Consider the following 21111-nt stretch of genomic DNA (forward strand, 5'->3'; position numbering starts at 1 on the left):
TCTAAGCTTCCCAGTTTAACTCCAGCTTTAAATCATGAAATCTTTGAATGAAAATCAATTCTGTAAAATTCTTCTGAATTTATTAAATTAAGAATTACAATGAAACAAAATTTTGTCCAGAAACTGACTCAACTTATTGACTTTGCATGACTTCAGTTGAATATTGCTCACAAAGAAGCTGAATTCTGTATCATTTCTAGAATTTTTTGTTTCTATTTTCTGAATAATTAAAATTTTCACAGAAAAATTATTATATCTTCTGAATAAGTTTTAGAAATGAAGAAGATCGAAAATTTGAAAACTCAGAGAAACTCTTATCGTAAATTATTGGGTGCAATTTATTCATGACTTCAAGTTCGTTATGGTTGTGTAGCTTCAACAAAAATCGCAATTTATTCACTTGACATTGAACCATGATTGTGGTGAGAATTGCTGAAAATGTAAATTTTTTCCATTGAAATTCGTTCTATCAATGAATGTTGATTTCAATGAACAGGAACAAGTTTAAAGGCACAAATCAAATGATGTTTTGTTTCTGAGTGAATATAGTTTGACCATTATTTGCTCATTGTCTTTTGACCATTGATCAGAACTTTTGAAAAGAAAGAAAAAGATTTCAAAGTTTGACTGAGCAAAAGTTAAGGACAAGGTAAGACGAGAAAAGATGCTGAAGATGCAGTTGAAGATGAAGAGGATGAAGAATGAGTTTTGTGAAAATTGTTCCGGTCAAGCTGAGGTTCTGCAGGTTCTTTACCTTCAACTTTTCATCTTGAAATGAATTTAACGAAATTGACCTGAAAATAAAGAGTAAAGTGGATGGTTGAATGATGACCTGAGTTGGATGAGGTAAAATAAAAGTGGAAAGGTAAAAGTGAAAAATGGGTTAAAATGTCTAAAAATTTGGTGATGAATAAATGGTTTTTATTTTCTCAACTTTTCCTGTTTAAAGCAATTCTCTCTTTTTTTCTTGTTGTTTTCACTCTTTTTGACTTTCACTTCACATTCAACTAATATATATGAGTTTTCATCTTTTAACTTGAAAACTGTTTTTAAAAGTTAACTGTTTAAGTCTTTGTTGGACGGGAATAAAGTCAATCAGTTGGAAATGGTTTTCAAGCCAAAGAAACATTGTAATGTGTCTTAACAATGATTATGATGATGACGATCATCATCATCATGTCAAGACCCATGGGTCATTCAAAATGAGTTAAACTCAATCCTTGGAACCGTTTACATTCAAGTGTATAACTTGATTCCTTATAACCTATTATATCATATTGATTGAAAAGCCTTGTTAACTGTTTACTTCACTTTAAACTTATCAAGTTTAATAGTGGATAACAATATAATAACTACAATTTTCAAAATGATCAAAGTTAGTTGCCCATAAAATATCACTTTCCCGTCTTCAAATTCATCGTCAAAATTCAATGTTTTCTTCAACGACAATTTTTCAATTTCCAAGGTTTGTGATTAACAATTGACTCGCAAAAGATGCTTTACAAGAAAAATCTTGGACTTTCATTTTTGTCACACAAAGAAGGTCAGTTTTTAACCGTCATTCAACTCTGCTCAGATGAAAATCAAATTAATTGTTCAACTCTATTGATCTACAACTTCATTAAGCAACAATTGGCTGTTAGACCTCCAATTGTTTTATATGAGCTTACACGAGACTTCAAGAAGATACGTGATTTGAAATGAAATGCTTGGGATGAACCACTTTAACAAGATTGAACATTATAAAGCAATTTGATTCCTTTATGATTGCTCTTGTAAACAATTTTTAAATCAACTGACTTGACTTATTACCGAATTGGCCTTTTGCTTGTAAAAAGTCAATAAAAGGTGAAAAGATTGTTTTGGTAATTTCAATATTTACTGACCAATAATCATTGAGTTTGGACAATTTCAGGATTTGGTCTTTCAGGTTATTAATCAAATTAACATTGTGTAAGCATTGTTGATTAGCAAATTAGGGTTGGTTAAATGGTAGATTGTAGTCAATCTTTCAATGAACTCGATTCACATCTATAATCTTGTTCATTATTTATCATTATTTATGATTATAGAGAGAAACTGTGATATAAATAATAATCTTAATATTTTCACTCCTTCAAGGCATTACCAACTTTATTATCAACGATAAACCAAGAAAAATATATTATGATATTTATTTTTACCAGAACTTCGTTTTGTTTTGTTTATTCGTTCAACCTTTATATCCATTATTCCTGCGATTTTTTTGCTTCTCTCGTTGCCTTTCATCGGAAAATATTTACTTCAATATTTTCCTTTTTTTCCCTCTTTTCCTTTCATTAAATCAACAACAAATGTCAAATTCACTTTTCTTAATTCAATATGACTGTTGTTACTCTCTGGTAAAAATTGCTATTCATTTATTAACTGGAAATATTGATATTCATTGTAAAACATGGAAATGTTTGAGACTTTTTTTCGGTAAATTTTTTTTCCTTTTTCTCTCATTTTCCCATCTTTTTGGTAAACTGTTTCTCTGTACTTGTTCAACTTGAACAGGGATTAGCTTCGGGCAATTACAACTTTAGACTTTCATTTTGATTTGAAATAAACTTGAAAGCTTGTATTAATTTATTTTATTGCAAATAATAACCTTTATTTGAAATCTTACCTTTATTTGGGTTCTTTACAAGTTTCTTAAAAGGTAAGTTTAGCTTATTTGCTATTGAAGATGAAACTTCAGCTCAATGGGTTTCAATTGTTAGGTAAAATAAAATTTAGATAATTTCTTTAAATCAATATGATTGTTCTTCAACTAAAAATTTTCAAATCGATCCGATAAGTCCATGAAATGTAACTCAAAGTTAGATGAAATGTTGCTGGTGTTTCATTTGACGCGAAAAATGATGAAAGTTTAACCATTTGAGAAAAGGAATCTGAGATTCTTGAAGCGCTTAATTTACAGATGACAGCTTAACGACACAGTGAGAGATAATTGGCTGATTACAATCAAACTAAATTTAATTCAAAACCAAAAATAATGGAATCACAATGAATATTTGGATGTTTAGCAGCTGTTAAGGCGCCCCAATGAACGATATTTATAACGGAGAGAGTAACGCCATCTTTTGTTGGATTGTAGGTTGGAGTCATGTTAGCTTTAAATCAATCAGTATCACTTTTTGTACTTTTATTTATGTTTACATCGAGATAATTAAATCAATCAGCAAATTAATTTCTTAAATGAATGTTGATTTAATTTTGTTTATGTACAACCAGTTGAACAGTGATTTGGTGAAATTAATTTAGTTTACTTTGGAACTGTTTTGCTATTCCTCATTTTTAAACGTTTATGAGGCTTTAATTCTTAAAAGTAAGTGAAAATAATTTTTTGAGCTAATTTTTCCTCTACCATTTGTTGATTTTTTTTCAATGCGATTTGTTGGGTTGGTGAGTAAGTTCATTTTGTCTTTAAATTCACAATTCTTAGAGATTTTTGTGGGCTTGGCAATCAGCGTTCTTTTTCAATTATAGCTCACAATTAATTTGAGCCATTTTGAAACCTCTAATGAGTTCAATTTATTAAATATAGATAGCCAAAAAAGATTCATTTTTTAAGGCTATTTTTGCCAGTTTTTAACCCATCGTTTAATGTTGAGTTAGATGAGAGTTAAGAGATTAGCTTTTTACATGATCTGGTCCATTCCTTTGGAAGTCAGTTCAATGTTGTACATAAACTCATTTGGTGAACAATTTCCAGGTCCGCATAAAGGTTTTTGATTGCATTTCTGAAGGCACAAGCATCTTGCTCTACTGCATCAGGATCTGGATCTAAACCATATTCTTTTTCTAATTCACAAACTTTCACTTTAATAAGATCTAACTTCTTCTCCAATCTCTCGCGAACATCCAAGATGTGCTTTATTAAGTTTTGTCTCCTTGTTTGGTCTTCCTCGACAACTGCAGATCCTGATATCAGTCTTTCAAAGGTTGATGGCTTTAAATTTGATAGCTCTAGCGTTGATATCCCAAGGTTTGGAACCTCTAATGATGGTATCTCTAACGCTGGTAACCCTAATGTTGATGATGTTAAGGTTGGTGTCTCTAAGTTCGGTGTTTCTAAATTTGGCGTTTCTAATGTTGGTGTTTCTAAGGTTGGTGTTTCTAAGGTTGGTGTTTCTAAGTTTGGTGTCTCTAATGATGGTACTTCCAACGTTGGTGCTTCTGAGGTCGAAGTCGCCAAGGATGATGTTAAGGTCGATGTTAAAGTTGATGCTAAGTTTGATGTCTCTGGGGCTGATGTTTCTAAGATAGGTGTCTCTTGAGTTTGAATCTCTAAGATTGGTGTTTCTAAGGTTGATGGCTCTGAGTTCGAAGTCGCTAATATTGGTGCTTTTGAAGTTGATGTTTCTTGATTTTGGACCTCTAACGTTGATGCTTCTATTGCCGTCACTAAAGATGTTTCAGGTAATGGTGTTTCTAAATTTGATGTTGCTAATGTGTCCATCATCTTCGATTCTAGAGTTTGATTCTCTGGAGCTGGTGTTTCAGCAATTGTTTCTTCTTCTTTGGTTCCATTCATTTCACTGTAGGAGGAAGCAATGAAATCAATTAAATCAGTTCCTTCAGCTATTTCATTTTCGAGATCATCAGGTACATCGTTTTTATCATCAGATGTAACAGTTTCCAAAATATTTTTAGAAAAATCCAATATATCATTAATCATATCATTTTCATTTGCTTTTAAACCAACAAAGTCATTATGAACAATTTCCTGTTCACGAGGTGGTACTATTTTTGCTTCTTTTGAAGCTACCCATGACGTGTTCCAAAGACTTAGATCACCATTTTTCAGATCTAACAACTGGATCTTGTGTTTTAAATCATGGATTATATTCAAAACTTCTAAAGCATCATTCAGGAGTTGATTGGTTGCCACTATATTCTTCTTACGCAAAAAGTTAGAATTTAATTTACTCGAACTAGAGTCAAAACCTGGAAACAAAGGTAAAGTTCCATTTCTTAACCAATTCCAATCATATTTATAACGACATTTTTCACGAGATCCTCTTGGATTCTTGCATATAAAACAAACATAAACATCGGGGAGATCTTTGTCAGCTTTGATACCAAGACATGATCCATGTTGCCAAGTTAGACAACATTCGCACTGAACCATGAGACCAGATTCCTTTCTCAAATCACAGATACAGTTCACCAATTCATCAACATCATCACTTTCATGGATCTCTCGTATAGTTCTCGGATCACTGAACGGAAGAACAGGATTTGGAATAGGGTTTGATTCTTCCATGAACATCATCGATGGAGAGACACTAGAAACCTTTTCGACAACACGAACTTTGCTTGTTTTGCTTTCTTCTTTTAAACGCGCCAATTCATTAGCTTCTATTTCTGATTTTCGTTTTCGTCCTCTTTTTTTACCAGTAGGCGGTGGTTGATTTAATTGTTGCTGTGGTTGATTATTAGTTGATTTAGGTTGCGTTTCTTTTTTACTCTGTTGATTGATTTGCTCCTTTTTCACAGGAGAAGGAGTGAATAGAGTCATTGGCGGATTTGAGGTCGCTACTTCACTTGGCATTTGGATTTCCAAGGGCTTATATACATTCAAATTATTATTTAGAGGTTCATGATTGGTTTTAATTGGAATTGGAGTCTCGTCAATTTTTAATGGTGTATCCAGTGGTTTAATCGAGCTACTCTTAGTTTTATCATTTCCTTTGACATTAGATGATTTGGGTGACGGTTTGTGACAAGTATTACTTTCCTTGTCTGTGACTGGTGTATTATGTGAATCATTTTTGTCCTTTTTACTTTTACTAGGACTTTTATGTGAGTCTTTGGATGGCATTAAATTTGTCTTTTTCACTGGTTTATCTTCTATTGGCGGCGCAATCACCTCTTGAATCTTTGTTGACGTTTCTTTTAACAAATTAGATAAATCATTTTGTTTGCTAACTGGCGGTTTACTTCTCCTTTTAGATTGAGAGTTCAATTCTGGATGGTAGTGTTTAAGGTGTCCAGATAGGGCTTTCTCTTTTCTAAATGCTTTTGTACAATTTTCAGCCGGACATTTGAAATGGTTGTGATCTTCCTCGATGAAAAACTCTTTACTTGGATGTGTCATTACCGCTGGTACTACCGACACTTCCATTTTAGGTGCTTTATCGCCTTCAATTTGAATAGGAGCCGTTGTTTCCGTCACTGGCACTGATGGAACAGAACTCGGAGGTACCAAGGTCTCATTATAATCTTCTGGTAACGGTGCAATATATTTAGCTTTCACTTTCTTCCTGTAACCATCATAGAAGATGACATTATATGCCCCGTCGGGAAAATATGATGATACAATTCCCGGATAATCTTTACCATCTGACCATCGAGCTAACACTTTATCACCTAATTTATGTTGAAAAACAGGAGGCTGTGGTTCACTACTCTCCAATTGGCTCATTAGGATGAAGATTAGATCAAGTAGATTATTAATTTATTATTTAACTAGAGAACCGTAAACGTCATTGACAAATGTAACATTAATTAATTGACTAATAGGTAAACAAAAGGCTAAAAATCATCAAGTCAATTGATTGGTAGAAGGTAAACCAAGAAAAAAGGCCGTGAAAAAAAATGAATGGAAAAAAAATTTCCTTCTAAAAAGATAGTCCTCCTTGACCGATAGATGACACTATAATCGCAACTCAAATAGAAAATTTTCGTTTAAATTACTTTTTTTCTCATAGATGGAGCTTTCAGAAATTCAAAGGTAAAACAAATTGTTATCAACAAATTATAGAGCCAGTAATACTATTAAAAGCTATTACTGTAATAGCTTTTAATAATGAATTAAACATCGCATTAGATTGTCATTTTGCTCTGTTTAATCCTTGGCGAACTCATCGCCTTGGTCAACTATATCATCTGTTAAGCTCTTGGCTAATAACTGGCAACAGTCGACTACCTGTAACTGTCCGACGAAAAATGAGCGAGATTTTAAATGGTGATGGGAATTGAATTAATTGAAGTTTAATCCATGATTTCGTGTGTTGATTCCACCACAAATTGTTTATTTATCACTATACATATGTAAACACATGAGCAATGATTTGCTGTTATTTTTGACTTGATTCTTCTAAAAAATTGTAAATTTTGATAGTTAAGATATTATTAATTTTTTAAGATGGGACTTTAGCCAAGGGAAAATTTGAGACAGTCGACTGCATTATAATTTGTAGATTAAGATTATACGAATTAAGTTTCTCTACAATTAAAGCAAGAAAAAGGCCAAGAATAAACGTTTACAATTAGGGATAAAAGACTAGACATGATGGTTGCATATGAAATGTTTTGTCACTGGAGTCAATCAATATTGGACTGTCACTATTCAGCCAAACATCAATGCAATCATGATCGAGTTGATGATTGATCACTAACCATCAATTTGAATTGATCGACACCATCTTATGTTAAATGATCAGACCAATAGATGACACTAATATCTTTGTTCGAAGAAAAATTGTTTATAGAATTAATTTCACGTTCATAGATGGAGCATCCATAGAAATCTTCTTCATGTTATGAAAAATTTTGTTTTGTTTTCATATAAATATTTGAACTCAAGGGTATTAGGAATGAATGATTAAATGTAATTCTGTTGTGTTTTATTTGTAACTAAACTGTTCTTTATCAGTTTTTCTGACAATTTATCAATCTGATAAGCTATCTTAATCATCTGTTCACCTCAAGGTGAATATCTAAGATATTTTAGCAATGTCCAAGTTGCGCAAGGAAAGAATTGCCTCTAATTTAAACGAAGAAGAAGTCGCTGAGGCCTTGAGGATGGCTAACTATTCTGAAATAATCAGACAATTAGACCATTTTTATGGACAAGGTATGTTTCTTATTTAACTGTTTATTTTCCAAAGTAGTTGGTTCTCTTGCTCTTTTGTGAAACTTCTGAAGATTATGATTTTTTCAGTTGTTTAAGACATTTTTCTCCTAGTGTTTTGCTATTCTTATATTTTGAGTTGAAGTATTTACTTTTTTATTATCTTATTTGGTTTGCATTATTTATAGTCAAGAGGCAACTCCTTCAATTTCAATCACCAACAAGTGGACTATTTCCTCGTTTATCATCTGAACTACGTGAAGCTCATGTTCGAGACACTTTATACTGTTCAACTGCAATATGGGCTCTTTATCAAGCTTACACCAAACGAATTGATGACGACAATGGAAAAGCATACGAACTTGGTCAATCAGTTGTCAAATGCATGAGAGGAGTACTTTTTGCTTGGATGAGACAATCTAAGGATAAAGTAGAGATGTTCAAAACAAACCAAAATCCTGGCCATGCAATACATTCGAAGTTTGATTTGAACACTGGATTACCTTTAACTGACTGTCCCGACTATGGTCATTTACAAATTGATGTAGTTTCGTTATATTTATTGCTATTAGTACAAATGATTGCTTCTGGTCTTCAAATTATTTATACAATGGATGAAGTCAACTTTGTTCAAAACCTTGTCTACTATGTTGAAAGAGCTTACAGGACTCCAGATTTTGGAATGTGGGAAAGAGGAAGTAAATACAATGATGGTACACCTGAAATTCATGCTTCTTCAATCGGTATGGCTAAATCAGCTCTAGAAGCAATCAATGGTTGCAATCTTTTTGGTGAAAAAGGTGCTTCTTGGAGTGTTATTTATGTGGACATTGATGCTCATTCACGCAACAGAAGCATTTTCGAAGCACTTTTACCTCGAGAATCTAGCTCTAAGAATACTGATGCAAGTTTGTTACCAACCATAAGCTGGCCATGTTTTGCTACTCATGATCAATTATTGTATTCTAATACAAAAAGAAAGATTCTTAAAAAACTTAAAGGACACTATGGCTTGAAAAGATACCTTCGTGACGGATATGGTACGGTTTTTGAAGGAAAAGGTGAGATTTATTAAATTAATAATTTTATCCTTTTGCTTTAATGTTTATATCTTAATCTTTTTTTATAGATAAAACAAGACTTTATAAACCTGGAGAAACTCAACAATATGAAAATATTGAATGTGAATGGCCGATGATGATTTGTTTTCTTATTATTGATGGACTGTTCGCAAACAATATTGAGCAAGTTAATGAATACACTACGCTTTTAACCGAGAAAATTGTACATCGCGATCCAGTTTTTGGTGATTACTTAATACCTAAATATTTTTACACACCACCAGAATATATTGACGCCGAAAAAGTTGAACCTCACTCAATGCCAAAAATTGCTAGTCAAGAGGGAAGCGATTACAGTAATCTGTTTCTTATGGGACAAGCTCTTTTCATCATTACTCAACTGGTTTCTTCAGGTCTTCTGAATATTAATGAACTTGACCCTATCAGAAGGTATATGCCAAGCTACAGTAGACCCAAGAAAACTGGAAGATACTCTGCATTTCAGGTCCGTTTGTCTTGCCTTTTTTTATTAATCCTTTTTCATTAATCTTATACCTGCAATGCTAACAAAACTCAGTTTTCCATATTACCACTAAATTTCAAAACTCCTTGTCCTGCTTTGCATGATTTGCCTAAAAGATGGTCATTCTATTCTTTGCATGTTAATAGCATTAGTCCTCTAATATTAGTGTTGACTGCATTTTTTATTGTCTAATGTATTGCTCATGTTTAACATTGCATTTGACAACTTTTAGGTTGAAAAACTAAAAAATCTGGTGAAATGTAGTTAGTTTGATGCTAATTTTGTGAATCTATCAAAAAGTAATATTGAACCAGACAAGAGTAACATTCACTTTTGATATAATTAACAACTTAAATATAGTAAAAAAAGCTAATTCGATTGACAGGCAATAACAGAAAAACTTGAATTAATCTAACACATCAAAGATTATTTTCATGAAAGAATAATTGAGTTATCTTTTCGGATCTTTTATTCTGGCAAATTCAGCGCAAAGCTTCTGTAAGTCAAGTTCGCGTGTTTATTTTTAAACTACTGTACTGTAGTATTTTTTTATTTTGTTATCTAGCTATTTGGTTGACCTGGAAAACTTTGGATTTGATCTTCACAAATTGGACAAGATTATTATAAATACACTTGATAATAATGTGAAATTTCAGGATACAAAGTTTTCCAACTCGACTATTTCTTTTAAATTTTGTCAATATCATGAATCAATTTATATTTACATTTATTGTTTTGTTTATTTAGGGTACAGGCTGTGATATTGTTGTTCAAGTTGTTCTCATTGCGGAATCAATGAGACTTCAAGCAATGATGGCTACTTACGGAATACAAACTCAAACTCCACTAGAGGTTGAACCTGTTCAAATATGGCCTCCGTCCCAACTAGTCCAAGTTTATGAATTTCTAGGTGTTAATAAAAAATTAGGATTAAAAGGTCGTCCCAGCCGTCCAATTGGAGCATTAGGAACCAGTAAACTTTACAGAATCTGTGGACAAACAATTTTGTGTTACCCTTTAATTTTTGAGATTTCCGATTTTTATCTTTCTCATGATATGGCTTTACTCATTGATGACATCAAAAATGATCTTCATTTTGTTGGTAAATATTGGCGTATGTCTGGTAGACCAACAGTTTGTCTTCTTATTCGTGAAGAGCATCTGCGAGACGTTCATTTTCGTGAAATGCTTGACTTGTTGGCTCAATTCAAAAAAGGAATCCTTGACTCGTGTCTCAAAGTAAAAACGGGTCGCCTACAAAATTTAATTAGCTCATCATGCATCGAACATCTCGATTTTCTTCATCTTTTACCAAGTGATGCTTTACCAAAACTCGAATCTTTTCGACAATTGGAACACACTTATAACATTGGCTACCAATCACTTGCTGATATACCTAAAGCTTTGGTTTACAACGAACCAATGGACGTAAATATTAGGAAAATGTATGAAACTTTACCAACCTGGCCTGATATTATGGAAGCATTGAAGCACAGTGATACACTTTACTCTCAAAGTCAATTGCTTGGCATAATTTGGGAACGAGAAGGACCCTACTTTTGTCTACATGATGGACACACCGTTAAAGATAAACTTGAACGCCTTATGAGACAAGCCGGAGCCTTACGTCATTGGTCTGTTGTTAGATATTGTTCATCTGTATTGAAAAAATTGGTTGATTCTATTTCACCTTATATCACTTCAATTTTGGTTAATGGTAAACAGCTTACAATCGGAACATTTGGTGGAACAGAGCAAATTATTGACCATCCATTGACACCAAAGGAGATTCATTCACTAATTTACAGTACCATTCAGGATCCTTATGAAGCAGTCTTGCAGCAAGAAATAACTCTTTACATTGGTCGCCTTATGTCTACTAATCCTCATCTTTTTCAAGGAATCCTTAAAATACGAATTGGCTCAGTAATAGAAGCAATCAAACTCTATCTTGATTTTAAAGGAGAGAAACACCTTCAACTCGAAGCCCTTGCTCCAAGTCACCTGAGAAAGATTCTTTTCCGTTTGCTTACCGATGAAAATCTTACTGTTCAGGAGAAGAGGCAAATCGATGGTGCCTTTTGTAGGGTTCCCAGAAATTTTTATGATAAAATTTGGGAAATATTGAAACGAGTACCAGGAGGTCTTGTCATTTGTAATCATCAATTACCTTCACATCCAACTTTATCAGAAATGACACAACATGAACTTAATTTTGCATTATTGGTTGAAAAGCTTCTTGGAAGGATTTCTACGCCCGAATATCGGCAAATTTGTGTTGAGGTGATTAATCAATTGATTATTATATCTCTAAATCAATTACTAATGTTAGTCTTTTTATATTTTCAGGTTATCATTGTTTTGTATATTGTTCTTGAAAGAAATCCTGAAATTTGTTTAAATTCTAAAGTTTTTCTTGATATTGATAAGGTGAGTTATTATGAGAATCAAACATTTATTTCAATGTTACTAACATGAATTTTTTTCTTTCTTTTTTTTCAGATTATTGATGAATCTGTTGACAAGTACAAAGAAACTTGCAATAAAAGTTTGAAAGATTTTTATTCCGAGGAAAGATCTGTTACCTCGTCTTATTTTGCTCGAAGCATTTTGGACATTTTACTTAAAGTATCATCATCACAATGTAATGTCTATTGATCTTGATCTTCCCTAAAATTAAAAATCATTATCATGGTTATTAGAATCCATTAGGTCAATTATTTATGATGTAAATAATTTTAATTATTAATTAAAGAAACCAAATCATTAAGTGCAAGTTGTCACAATTAATTATTGAAATCATCTAATTTTGAATGATTTCCACTAAAATTGAAAAAGGTGAAGACCCTCACCTATTCGACTAACCAGTCTAACAGTTAAGTTAGCTAGCTAGCCGGGTGAGAGTCTTCTTGTTTTTTTTGAAACCGGTTGACTGCTTTAGTTAGGCAAGGAATTACACATTTGTAATCCTATTCTATATATCTCATATTATCATCGTGATAATACGAACTTAATACAACTTATCACACATTGTGATTTCGCAAATTTTCATCATAGTCAACTAACCTGGTAAGAACCTCGACAAACGTGTCTAGTCTCCCTTGGCATTAACAGTTGACTTTCAACATCATGTAGATTTATTCAACTTTGAACATGGATCTACCGTTAACTCTGAACAAACCAGTGTGCCAGAATCCACTGACACCTGGATTTGAACCTGGTTCCTGCTCGCGAGCTGAGAGATGTACATCGGCCTTAACAACCGTGCCACCTCAGGAACCAAAAGTTATCTATCTTAAAATCAATATAACCTTAAATCTTGTAATCTTTCTCACAATTAAATCCAAAGAAATGCTAATTGGGATGAGTTTCATGCAATTGACTTAATGATGCTGTTGAACTTATCAGTTTTTAGCTTTAATTTTGAAAATATAAATGTTATGATATATCGATTCAACCGATATAGACATCGATAATTCCTTTTGATTAGATATTAATACTGATATAAATTAATTTCTTCGCAACACAAGTAGTAAAACTCGACTGCAAAATGCTGTGCATGCCGGTATAGTATTCAATGAATTCACAAGACGAATCTATTACGTCTTCCTCATGTCCATAATTTATAGACACTTCAAATTTGAGAGCTTCCAATCCATGAAATTATTCGTTTTTTGTGATCACTTTCCTCAGGTCAAAGATTATTTGCTATTATATTTAGAAAACAAAAGAATTACGGTTAAACATGAGAATATACAGTTCTTGAAATCATGAAAGATTTCTATCATTATTCAGTTTTTCAATACAAAATGAAAATTTTTGATATTTTTTGATCTATCGATATTTCCTCTTAAATATCAGGAACATCGATATGAAAAATAACGATCATTTGTTCAAAATTAAACTTAATAAAAGTTTGCCCATTTGTTAGACCAAATTTCTCATTAATCTAGATGTTAGATCTACAATTATAATTTCGTTGTTGAAATAGAGTCGCTCAGATTGAATAATCAGAGGAAATCTCAATGATACGTTGAACTCAATTGGATAAATGATATTTTACTTTGCTCACCCTAGATGGAGCTCATTTATCCAGTTTGTAGCAAACTGTTTGTTTACCTTTAGCAATCTAAAAAAGTGGCTCAGGCTTCAATCAATTTAATTCAATTGAACCAACTTTCATTTTTATTTTTTATTTGTGTTACCAGTTGTTTTAGAGTATCAGGATATCCAGTGAATTCATCAGGTAGTTTTTTCCTAAAACTATTGTTACAAACGGTAACGATTCTAGTCACTCTTATTCGGTAATGGTTAGAGTTTATTGGATTGAGTTTCATCTTTAGTCATTATTTAATATAATTTCAATGCGGGTTTGAACAGTTTCCAAGAATGACAATCTTGACTGCTATCTAAACCATTTCATCAATGGCGATTCAAACAGAAGAAAATTGAAATCGAATCAGTGATAGAAGATTTGTAAATCAGTTATCTGCAGAGATGAATAAGCCAGGTAGCTTAGACGATCTGATACTAGTATGAAGCGCTTGAGAAATTGTTTCAGATTTTCAAGTCAATGATCATGATTTCTCGGAATTTCGTACCCAAGTCGATATAGTTAGTGGCTCAAAAAATTCAAACCAATCTGCGTTTTGTAAGAGGTGAAACATCAAAAGTGACAAATCTTGAGTTATATTTCATTATAAATTTCTGTTTTGGTATTCAGGTGAATTTACTCGAAAAGTATTTGCATTTATCAATGCAATTAATCTCGTTGGACGATCTCCCATTTTGGATTGATTCTGAATCGACAGTTCTTTCGCAAAATCTTACATCTTTGTATATCTATGCGGTCATCATGCAATTTTAGCCAATGATTTGTAAAGATGATTATTCATTTTGTATGAAATAATCTCGAGATGGAACCCATAAATGAAAGATCAAAATTTTTTAAGCTTATGAAAGATATCTGATTACTAGATCTCATTTCTTGATTGATCAGCAATTTCAAAATTTATCTTTATCCGAGATCGTTTCTCATATAACAAATCCTCAGTTTTGGCTCTGTGATCAAAACTTTTGATAAACTTAAAGTTGAAAAAAGATATCATCTTGTCATTTCAATGAACATTCATTTAAAGTAAGTGTCGATAATTGAACTGATTTTATTCTGATGTATAAAAGTCAAACCAATATACATGAAATTTTAACTTCAGCCATTATTTATATGAATAAATCTCTAATTTTATTTTAAATATTAAATATCTCTGACATCAATTAATATTATAATTTCAAAAATATAATTTTCATGCAACTTCCATCAAACGAATCTTCCACCAAAAAGCTTTGCATTCAAACAAAACATTCAATTTCATCTAATTCAGCTTAAATCTAACCTTTTATCCCTCATGTAGAAGTAAATCATTTCTTCATAAATCATAAATCAATTATATGAATCAACACTTAGACATTCAAATAAAAAATAATGATTATACATTTGAGACAGTCATATGAGCAAAAAAGCCAACATTTGCTGTTCCACAGTGAAGTATCTTTAAAGGAGCTTCACAATAACCTAAATAAACCCAAAATAAATTTTGAATTATAATGAATGTTGGATCTAATAATTAGCAGATTATAATCAATCAAAGTGACGGTAAGATTTTACCTAAAAAGTGGTCAAATTGGAAACAAAGTAACCCTTACTTGAAGCTGAAATGAGATGAAATCACTTACTATTTTGAATGATGTAAAATTGTTTGATAAAATTGAGCAAGTAAAAGACAATCTTGTACAATGAAAGCTTACAATTAAAAACAAAATGGTGAATGGGTTTAATGAAAATTTGGTTCAACGTCATTTTAAAAAAGCTGAAAAAACTCAATTATTATCATTCAAGGTCGCAGTAACCAAAGAAACCAATGTTTCCATCATCATCTTCATCATCCCTTTAAACAGTGAAGTCAAAGAGAGAGGAAAAGTGTAATCGGCGGATTAAAAGAGGAGAAAGAAGCATAAGAGAGAGAAAGAGAGAGAGGAAAGTGGGTATTGTGAAGGTAATACAAAATGAGAGATGATGAGGGAAGACAAGAGTCATCTTTAACATTCACATTTAACCATTTAACTTGTATCTTTGTACAGCAGGGTGAGTATACGGAGGATGCTCTATGCAAGTTGGACTTTCTTCCCTTTCATCTTCATCATCATTCCTCTCTTTTTTCTGGTTCCTTTCTCTTTCCTGGATAAAAAGTGGAAAGAAAGGGAAACTCGAAAGAGGCTCGAAAGAGAGGTTCGAAAGAGAGACTCGAAGAGAGACCTGGAAAGAGGATCAAAAGAAAGAAAAGAAAGGGAAAAGAGAGAAAGAGGAAAGCCAAAATGGCGTGTTACATTGGGTTAACATACAAAAATAATATCAAGTAGAGACTGATTTTTTTGCCTAATTCCTTCTCTGTGATTATATATACAAAAATATATATCTTTTCCTTTCTTTCTTGTTGTTGTTTAATTTCAAGATGAAATTAAAATTACATCTGTGCTTGATTAACAAATATATTATTGATAAATAATCATCTTGTCAACGAACAGTTTTTTTAAAAGTAAGAAGTGTGTGGAGTTATAACTCCAAACTCAATAACAACATAACAATAACAATAACATACACACAGTAAGACGAGACAAGAAGAAGAGGAAAATAAGAAACAAGGTAAACAAGAGTAAGTGTTTCGACTAGTTGATGTACATTGTATCAACGTCCTCATCGATATCGTCATATTTTTGGTTTCACTCGTCCTTTGGTTTGCGGTATAAAACTGGTTAATCATCATTTGAATGGTCCCGATCAACATCAACAGTAACAACCTAAACAAAAGATATCCACATTTTAGGTTGCCAGTCTTGTCTGTACCAAACCAGTGTGTAACCAGATCATCAGCAATAGTTCATATTTTCTGTGTCTCTCTGTGTTTCCATTCAGTTTAACAGGATTTCAAATAATCAACAACAATCTCGACTTAAGGTTTGATCTGTTTTGGCCATTGATAATCAAACTCTGTTTTTACTCTCTCACTCCCACCAAACTTTCTCACTCTATCATTCCTCCTCCTTCTTATTCATTCCCATTCTCCTGAATAAAATCGTAGTTATTTTCTCAATCGATTGGCGAAGAGTAAAACCCACACAATAGTACCAGCCCTTACTTCGATCGTTTTCTCCTCTTCGATCGAAATAAAATCTCTTACTTTCTTCCCTTTCTTTTTCCTTCATAACTCTTCCATGCTCGAACATTTCTTTATCCTTCTTACTCAGATTCTCACTTTTTCTTGCTATTTTTTTTCTCATGCCTCTCTCTCTTTTGCTAACATACTCACACTCTTTTCGCTCTCTCTTTCTCTCTCTCTCTCGTTCTTCCACCAATCCAATCATATCGACAGATAATCTACAGGCAAATAGGTAACTTTGTCTTGAGAAACTTTTCTTTGGGACTTTTCTCCTTCCAACTCCTCATTCAATTTGCTTCCTCCACCATTGAGTCCTGGTTGCTTCCTCCACTTCTTCAACTGTGGCAATCAAGGAGTGAAAAACTTTTTTGAAGTCTCAATTGAATTCCCCTGATCCAACAAGCTTCAGGTAACAAAAACATCGTTTCTCATTGACAGCTGAATCTTGAAGAGCTAGAAAATAAGAAAAAAAGATTAATAATCGAGAAGCAGAAAGATAACAAACGGAGCTTGATTGATAAAGACATAGACAACAAGAGGCATTAAAATTTCGTTTCAAAGGCCAACAGAAAGAAACAACCCTTTTAAACCTCGCATTTGTCTTTAACCCTTGATTGGATAATAAAACAGTTCAAATGGAAATGGAACTGACCTCAGATTCTCTGGGTGATGGCGCCATTAACGAAGAGGAGGTAGGATTATTTGATTCAGCCTCGAGATCACCACCACCAGACATAATAAATTTAACCGCAGCTGTAAGCAATCAAAGCGAAACAAACCCAGAAGAGGTTACTTCACAAGTATCCCTACTTGGAGATGACGACGATTATGAAACTGTAACCACGGACGTTGTTCATTCAAACCAACAATCGTGTATAATACCGAGAAGTCTAGTTGTTGTAACACTATCAACAACCCAACCAATTATCCAATTATCACCGAGCATCGTTAAATCTCTAACCGATTCCAACAGTAGTCAAACACTTTGTAGTAATAGTCTGCTTGGTAATGGTAGCGAAGTGAAAAGGAGTATCAGCTGTATCATAAATAATAACGGCAGCACAGTTAATAGCAACTTAACCAATGAAATTAATGCACTTGGTCACATTAGCAGTAATAATGGTAACACTTCCAATAACCAGATAAATAATATTGACGATAATCATAATAATATTAATGAAAATGAAGAGGTAAATGGTAATCACATTGAAAAAAGGATAACTGTTATTAGTGAAGGAAACAGATTTAGTGAGGGCAGCAGTGTCGCTGTTACCAGTGATATTAGTCGAGATGATGCAAGTGGAGTTGTTAATGTTACTCAAGAGATTGAGCGAGTAACAAGACCATCATCAATAACTAGAACAACTTCAACAATAGTTACTTGTTTATCATCATCATCGTCATCATCATCATTAGTATCACGAAGAGAGGAAGAAAACCAATCACCAAAACAACCATCTTCAATTGGTGCGACAACAACAAGAGCAACAACTTGCACTGGATTAGTTGGAGAGGAGGAAGACGAGTTAATTGGTGTTGTAGGTGAAGACGAAATAGCAGAAGTAATAGAAGAAGTTATATCAACTGAGAGAGATATACCAACAGCAACGGTAAACAACTTTAGTGAGACTGGGCTACAAAGGATCTCTGTTGTCAACAGCAACTTACATCGTATCAGTAGTTTAACATCAACAGAAGGAGTAACAACAACAGGACCAGTGACTCGATCAACAGAGACTGTTACACTACAACCACAATCAACTTCAACAACAACTGTCTTAGTATTACCGGTAAACTCGGTTGTTGTTCAAAGGCATTCTCACCAACAGCTCAATTTGCCTACAACCTCTCTAAGCCATCATAATCTTTCCCACCATCCAGATCATTTTCAAGATCACCATAGTCATCATCAACAGCAACTTTCTCAACATTTAGGTGATTCCATTGTCATAGTTGATCCTATTGATTGTTCTGTTGGATCAGTTGATTCAGTATTAGAGCCACCGGAATTATTACCCGCTCATGAGATTGTCTCAGAAATAGCAGCGGTTGCCGCTGCAACTGCTGCTGGTGGCTCATCGTCATCATCAACCAGTGAACTAGTTCAAGTAACATCACCGCCATTATCTTCAAATACAACTTCAAATAATCCAATTACCAGCGAAAGTGTTGTGCTAGTTGTTGACGGAACTGATCCTACCCTAGATGATACATTAGATAATACATTAGACGCCACTTTAGATGCTACTTTGGATGCTACCTGCGATCCTTCAGTTACTATAACTAGTGTTAGTGCAACCCATTTACCTGTGACAACAAACACCAATCCAACCTCTTCTACCTCTTCATCATCTGGCCTTCTAACTGGTCTTGATTTAGTTGAAGAGGAGGAGGTTAACGAAGAAATTGTCGGCCATATTGGCGAAGAAGGTGATATTTGTGATTCATCAGTGTTAACTCAAGTTGGTGAAGTTATTGTAGCCGTTGAAGAAGAAGAAGAAGAGGAAGAAGAAGAAGAGGAAGAAGAAGACGACGAGGAAGACGAGGATAATACTGTTGTTACACTTGACCCGACTGTTATTGATTCAGTGATTGATTGTACGCGATCACGCAATTTAACTGAATCATCATCTGTAACAACATTACCAAGAATATCTACTTTGCGTTCTTCGAGACGTCAAAATAAAAGTACCAACAGTGCTTCAGGAAAGAAAAGGCAAACTGCCAATTCATCTAAAACAAAGAAAAATACCCGAAAAGATAAAAATAATAATTGCATTACAAGTAATCGATCAGGTTCAAACGGTGACTCAATTGGACCAGTTTCATCGCCTTCGTCATCAACCTCATCTTCACCAATTGTAGACGATCAAGCAAACAGTAATACAAGTGAAACAAACAACAGAATGATTGATGCAACAGATTTCCGTGGTGTCCTCAACAATGAGCCCACTTATCAAACCCTAAACGGACGCATGACTCCGCCCGGGTTTCCAACATCATCCTCAAGCTATGCCACTTTAACACCTTTGCAACCCTTACCACCAATCTCCACCATGTCCGATAAATTTAGCCATTATGGTCATCATCATGGAAATGGTGGATTCTCATTGATGCAAAATGTAACCAGTACAGGCCTTGGGATGGGTTCAATGGCTTCAAATTCAGTTTATACAAGTCAATATGATAAGATGGTTGCCGTTGCTGCAGCAGGAATGACAATGTCCTCACCATTGAACCATTCACAGCAATCTTCACCCACTGGAAGTCCCATTATGACCGGTGGACCCAACAACAATTCAGCTTCTCAACAACAGCAACATCACCATCACCACCACCATCATCATCATACTTCACCTTCACATCACTCTAACCATTCAGCTGCAGCAGCTGCTGCTGCTGCTGCCGCGGCTGCCGCTGCCGCTGCTGCAATGATGACTTCAAGTTCATCCAATGGACTATCGGGTTCCTCTCCACCTGGAGCTGCCACAGCGGGCTCATCTTCCTCCCATCATCCTCACCACTCGAGTCACCTGCATCTTGCCAGTTCACCATCCTCGTATCATTCCAATGGGCTTGCCTCACCCACCGAGAAAAGTTTATCACCCACCAATGGTTATGATTATTCACATTCAACCCGAGGATTGGGTTCACCTTCAAGTCCATCCTCTGTAAATTTACATTCACCCAATTCACTGATAACCTCTCTTAATGGACTTCCCTCCAGTCCGACGCCACCGTCATCTGGTCACCACCATGGTGGCCAAATGACACCCTCATCACCTTCCCATCATCATCAACAGCAACAGCAGCAACAACAACATCAACATCACCACCATCATCAACAACATCAGGTTAATTCGGTTGCTGTTGCTGCAGCAGCCGCAGCCGCAGCCCTTTCTAGTGCCCAGCATCTTACTCTAGCCGGTATTCCGGTAACATCATCTCAACTCAATCATCACCATCATCATCATCATCCACACCATCAATTATCATCAATAGTTTCAACTCCAGTGGCCGTTGTTGCCACAGCAAATTCCCTCCGATCGGTAAGTTTAAAAAATAATCTTTAAATTTCATTTTATTTTTCATTTAAATTAGTTTATCTAACCTAAAAAATGTAGAACAAAACTATTCCTAAATAATATTTACTAGCCATTCATTTACAATTTACCTTAAAATTACCCTGCACTGTTCAACATTCAAACCTTCCCTTCATTTCATTAATCAAAGTCCTAATAATAACATTTGATATTTACTTTAAATTAAAATTACTCTTTTATTTCAATTGATTCCTGATGATGAGACTTTTGTTTTTCATACAATTAAACGCAAAAATATTTTTAATTTCAATTTACCATTTTGTTTTTATCATTTCCATAATTATTTCCTATTCAATTTTGTATTATGTTATTTTTTTCACAATAT

General features: G+C 33.8%; 3 protein-coding genes and 2 long non-coding RNA genes across 11 annotated transcripts in view; 3 read left to right on the plus strand and 2 right to left on the minus strand.

Annotated features, from left to right (window-relative positions):
* Positions 1 to 2982: 2982 nt before the first annotated feature.
* LOC107369270 (uncharacterized) lies at positions 2983 to 6454 on the minus strand. 2 transcript variants are annotated; one of them, XM_089269701.1, is made up of 2 exons: positions 4149 to 6454; positions 2983 to 4118 (listed from the first exon to the last, which is right to left on the minus strand). In XM_089269701.1, the coding sequence occupies exons 1-2, from the start codon at positions 6452 to 6454 to the stop codon at positions 3695 to 3697; spliced, it is 2730 nt and encodes a 909-aa protein (XP_089125827.1). In that variant the 3' UTR covers positions 2983 to 3694. The 2 variants fall into 2 exon arrangements, with proteins under 2 accessions (XP_089125827.1, XP_015792707.2); XM_015937221.3 differs by having other exon boundaries at positions 2983 to 6454.
* Positions 6455 to 7681: 1227 nt separating this feature from the next.
* On the plus strand, positions 7682 to 12239 carry LOC107369260 (putative phosphorylase b kinase regulatory subunit beta). Of its 2 annotated transcripts, XM_015937204.3 has the most exons (7): positions 7682 to 7888; positions 8074 to 8946; positions 9015 to 9451; positions 9956 to 9967; positions 10217 to 11752; positions 11819 to 11899; positions 11972 to 12239. In XM_015937204.3, the coding sequence occupies exons 1-7, from the start codon at positions 7768 to 7770 to the stop codon at positions 12125 to 12127; spliced, it is 3216 nt and encodes a 1071-aa protein (XP_015792690.1). In that variant the 5' UTR covers positions 7682 to 7767; the 3' UTR covers positions 12128 to 12239. The 2 variants fall into 2 exon arrangements, with proteins under 2 accessions (XP_015792690.1, XP_015792691.1); XM_015937205.3 differs by lacking the exon at positions 9956 to 9967.
* Positions 12240 to 13409: 1170 nt separating this feature from the next.
* LOC149093316 (uncharacterized) lies at positions 13410 to 14721 on the plus strand. The gene is made up of 2 exons (XR_016200186.1): positions 13410 to 14127; positions 14193 to 14721. It is a non-coding gene; the product is annotated as an uncharacterized LOC149093316 (long non-coding RNA).
* Positions 14722 to 15204: 483 nt separating this feature from the next.
* LOC112539597 (uncharacterized) lies at positions 15205 to 17477 on the minus strand. Its single transcript, XR_003083497.2, has 2 exons — positions 17336 to 17477; positions 15205 to 17136 (listed from the first exon to the last, which is right to left on the minus strand). It is a non-coding gene; the product is annotated as an uncharacterized LOC112539597 (long non-coding RNA).
* The window catches only part of onecut (homeobox protein onecut), a 40554-nt gene continuing 36574 nt past the window's right edge, over positions 17132 to 21111 (plus strand). For all 5 annotated transcript variants that reach the window (XM_015937197.3, XM_015937198.3, XM_015937199.3 and 2 more), the window contains exon 1: positions 17132 to 20732. In XM_015937197.3, the coding sequence (XP_015792683.2) occupies positions 17319 to 20732 (3414 nt within the window). In that variant the 5' untranslated portion in view covers positions 17132 to 17318. The remainder of the gene's footprint in view (positions 20733 to 21111) is intronic.

Source organism: Tetranychus urticae, chromosome 3 (genome assembly GCF_039701765.1).
Source record: "Tetranychus urticae isolate SD_2017Ah chromosome 3, NJAU_TeUrti_SD_1.0, whole genome shotgun sequence".
NCBI classification, from domain to species: domain Eukaryota; kingdom Metazoa; phylum Arthropoda; class Arachnida; order Trombidiformes; family Tetranychidae; genus Tetranychus; species Tetranychus urticae.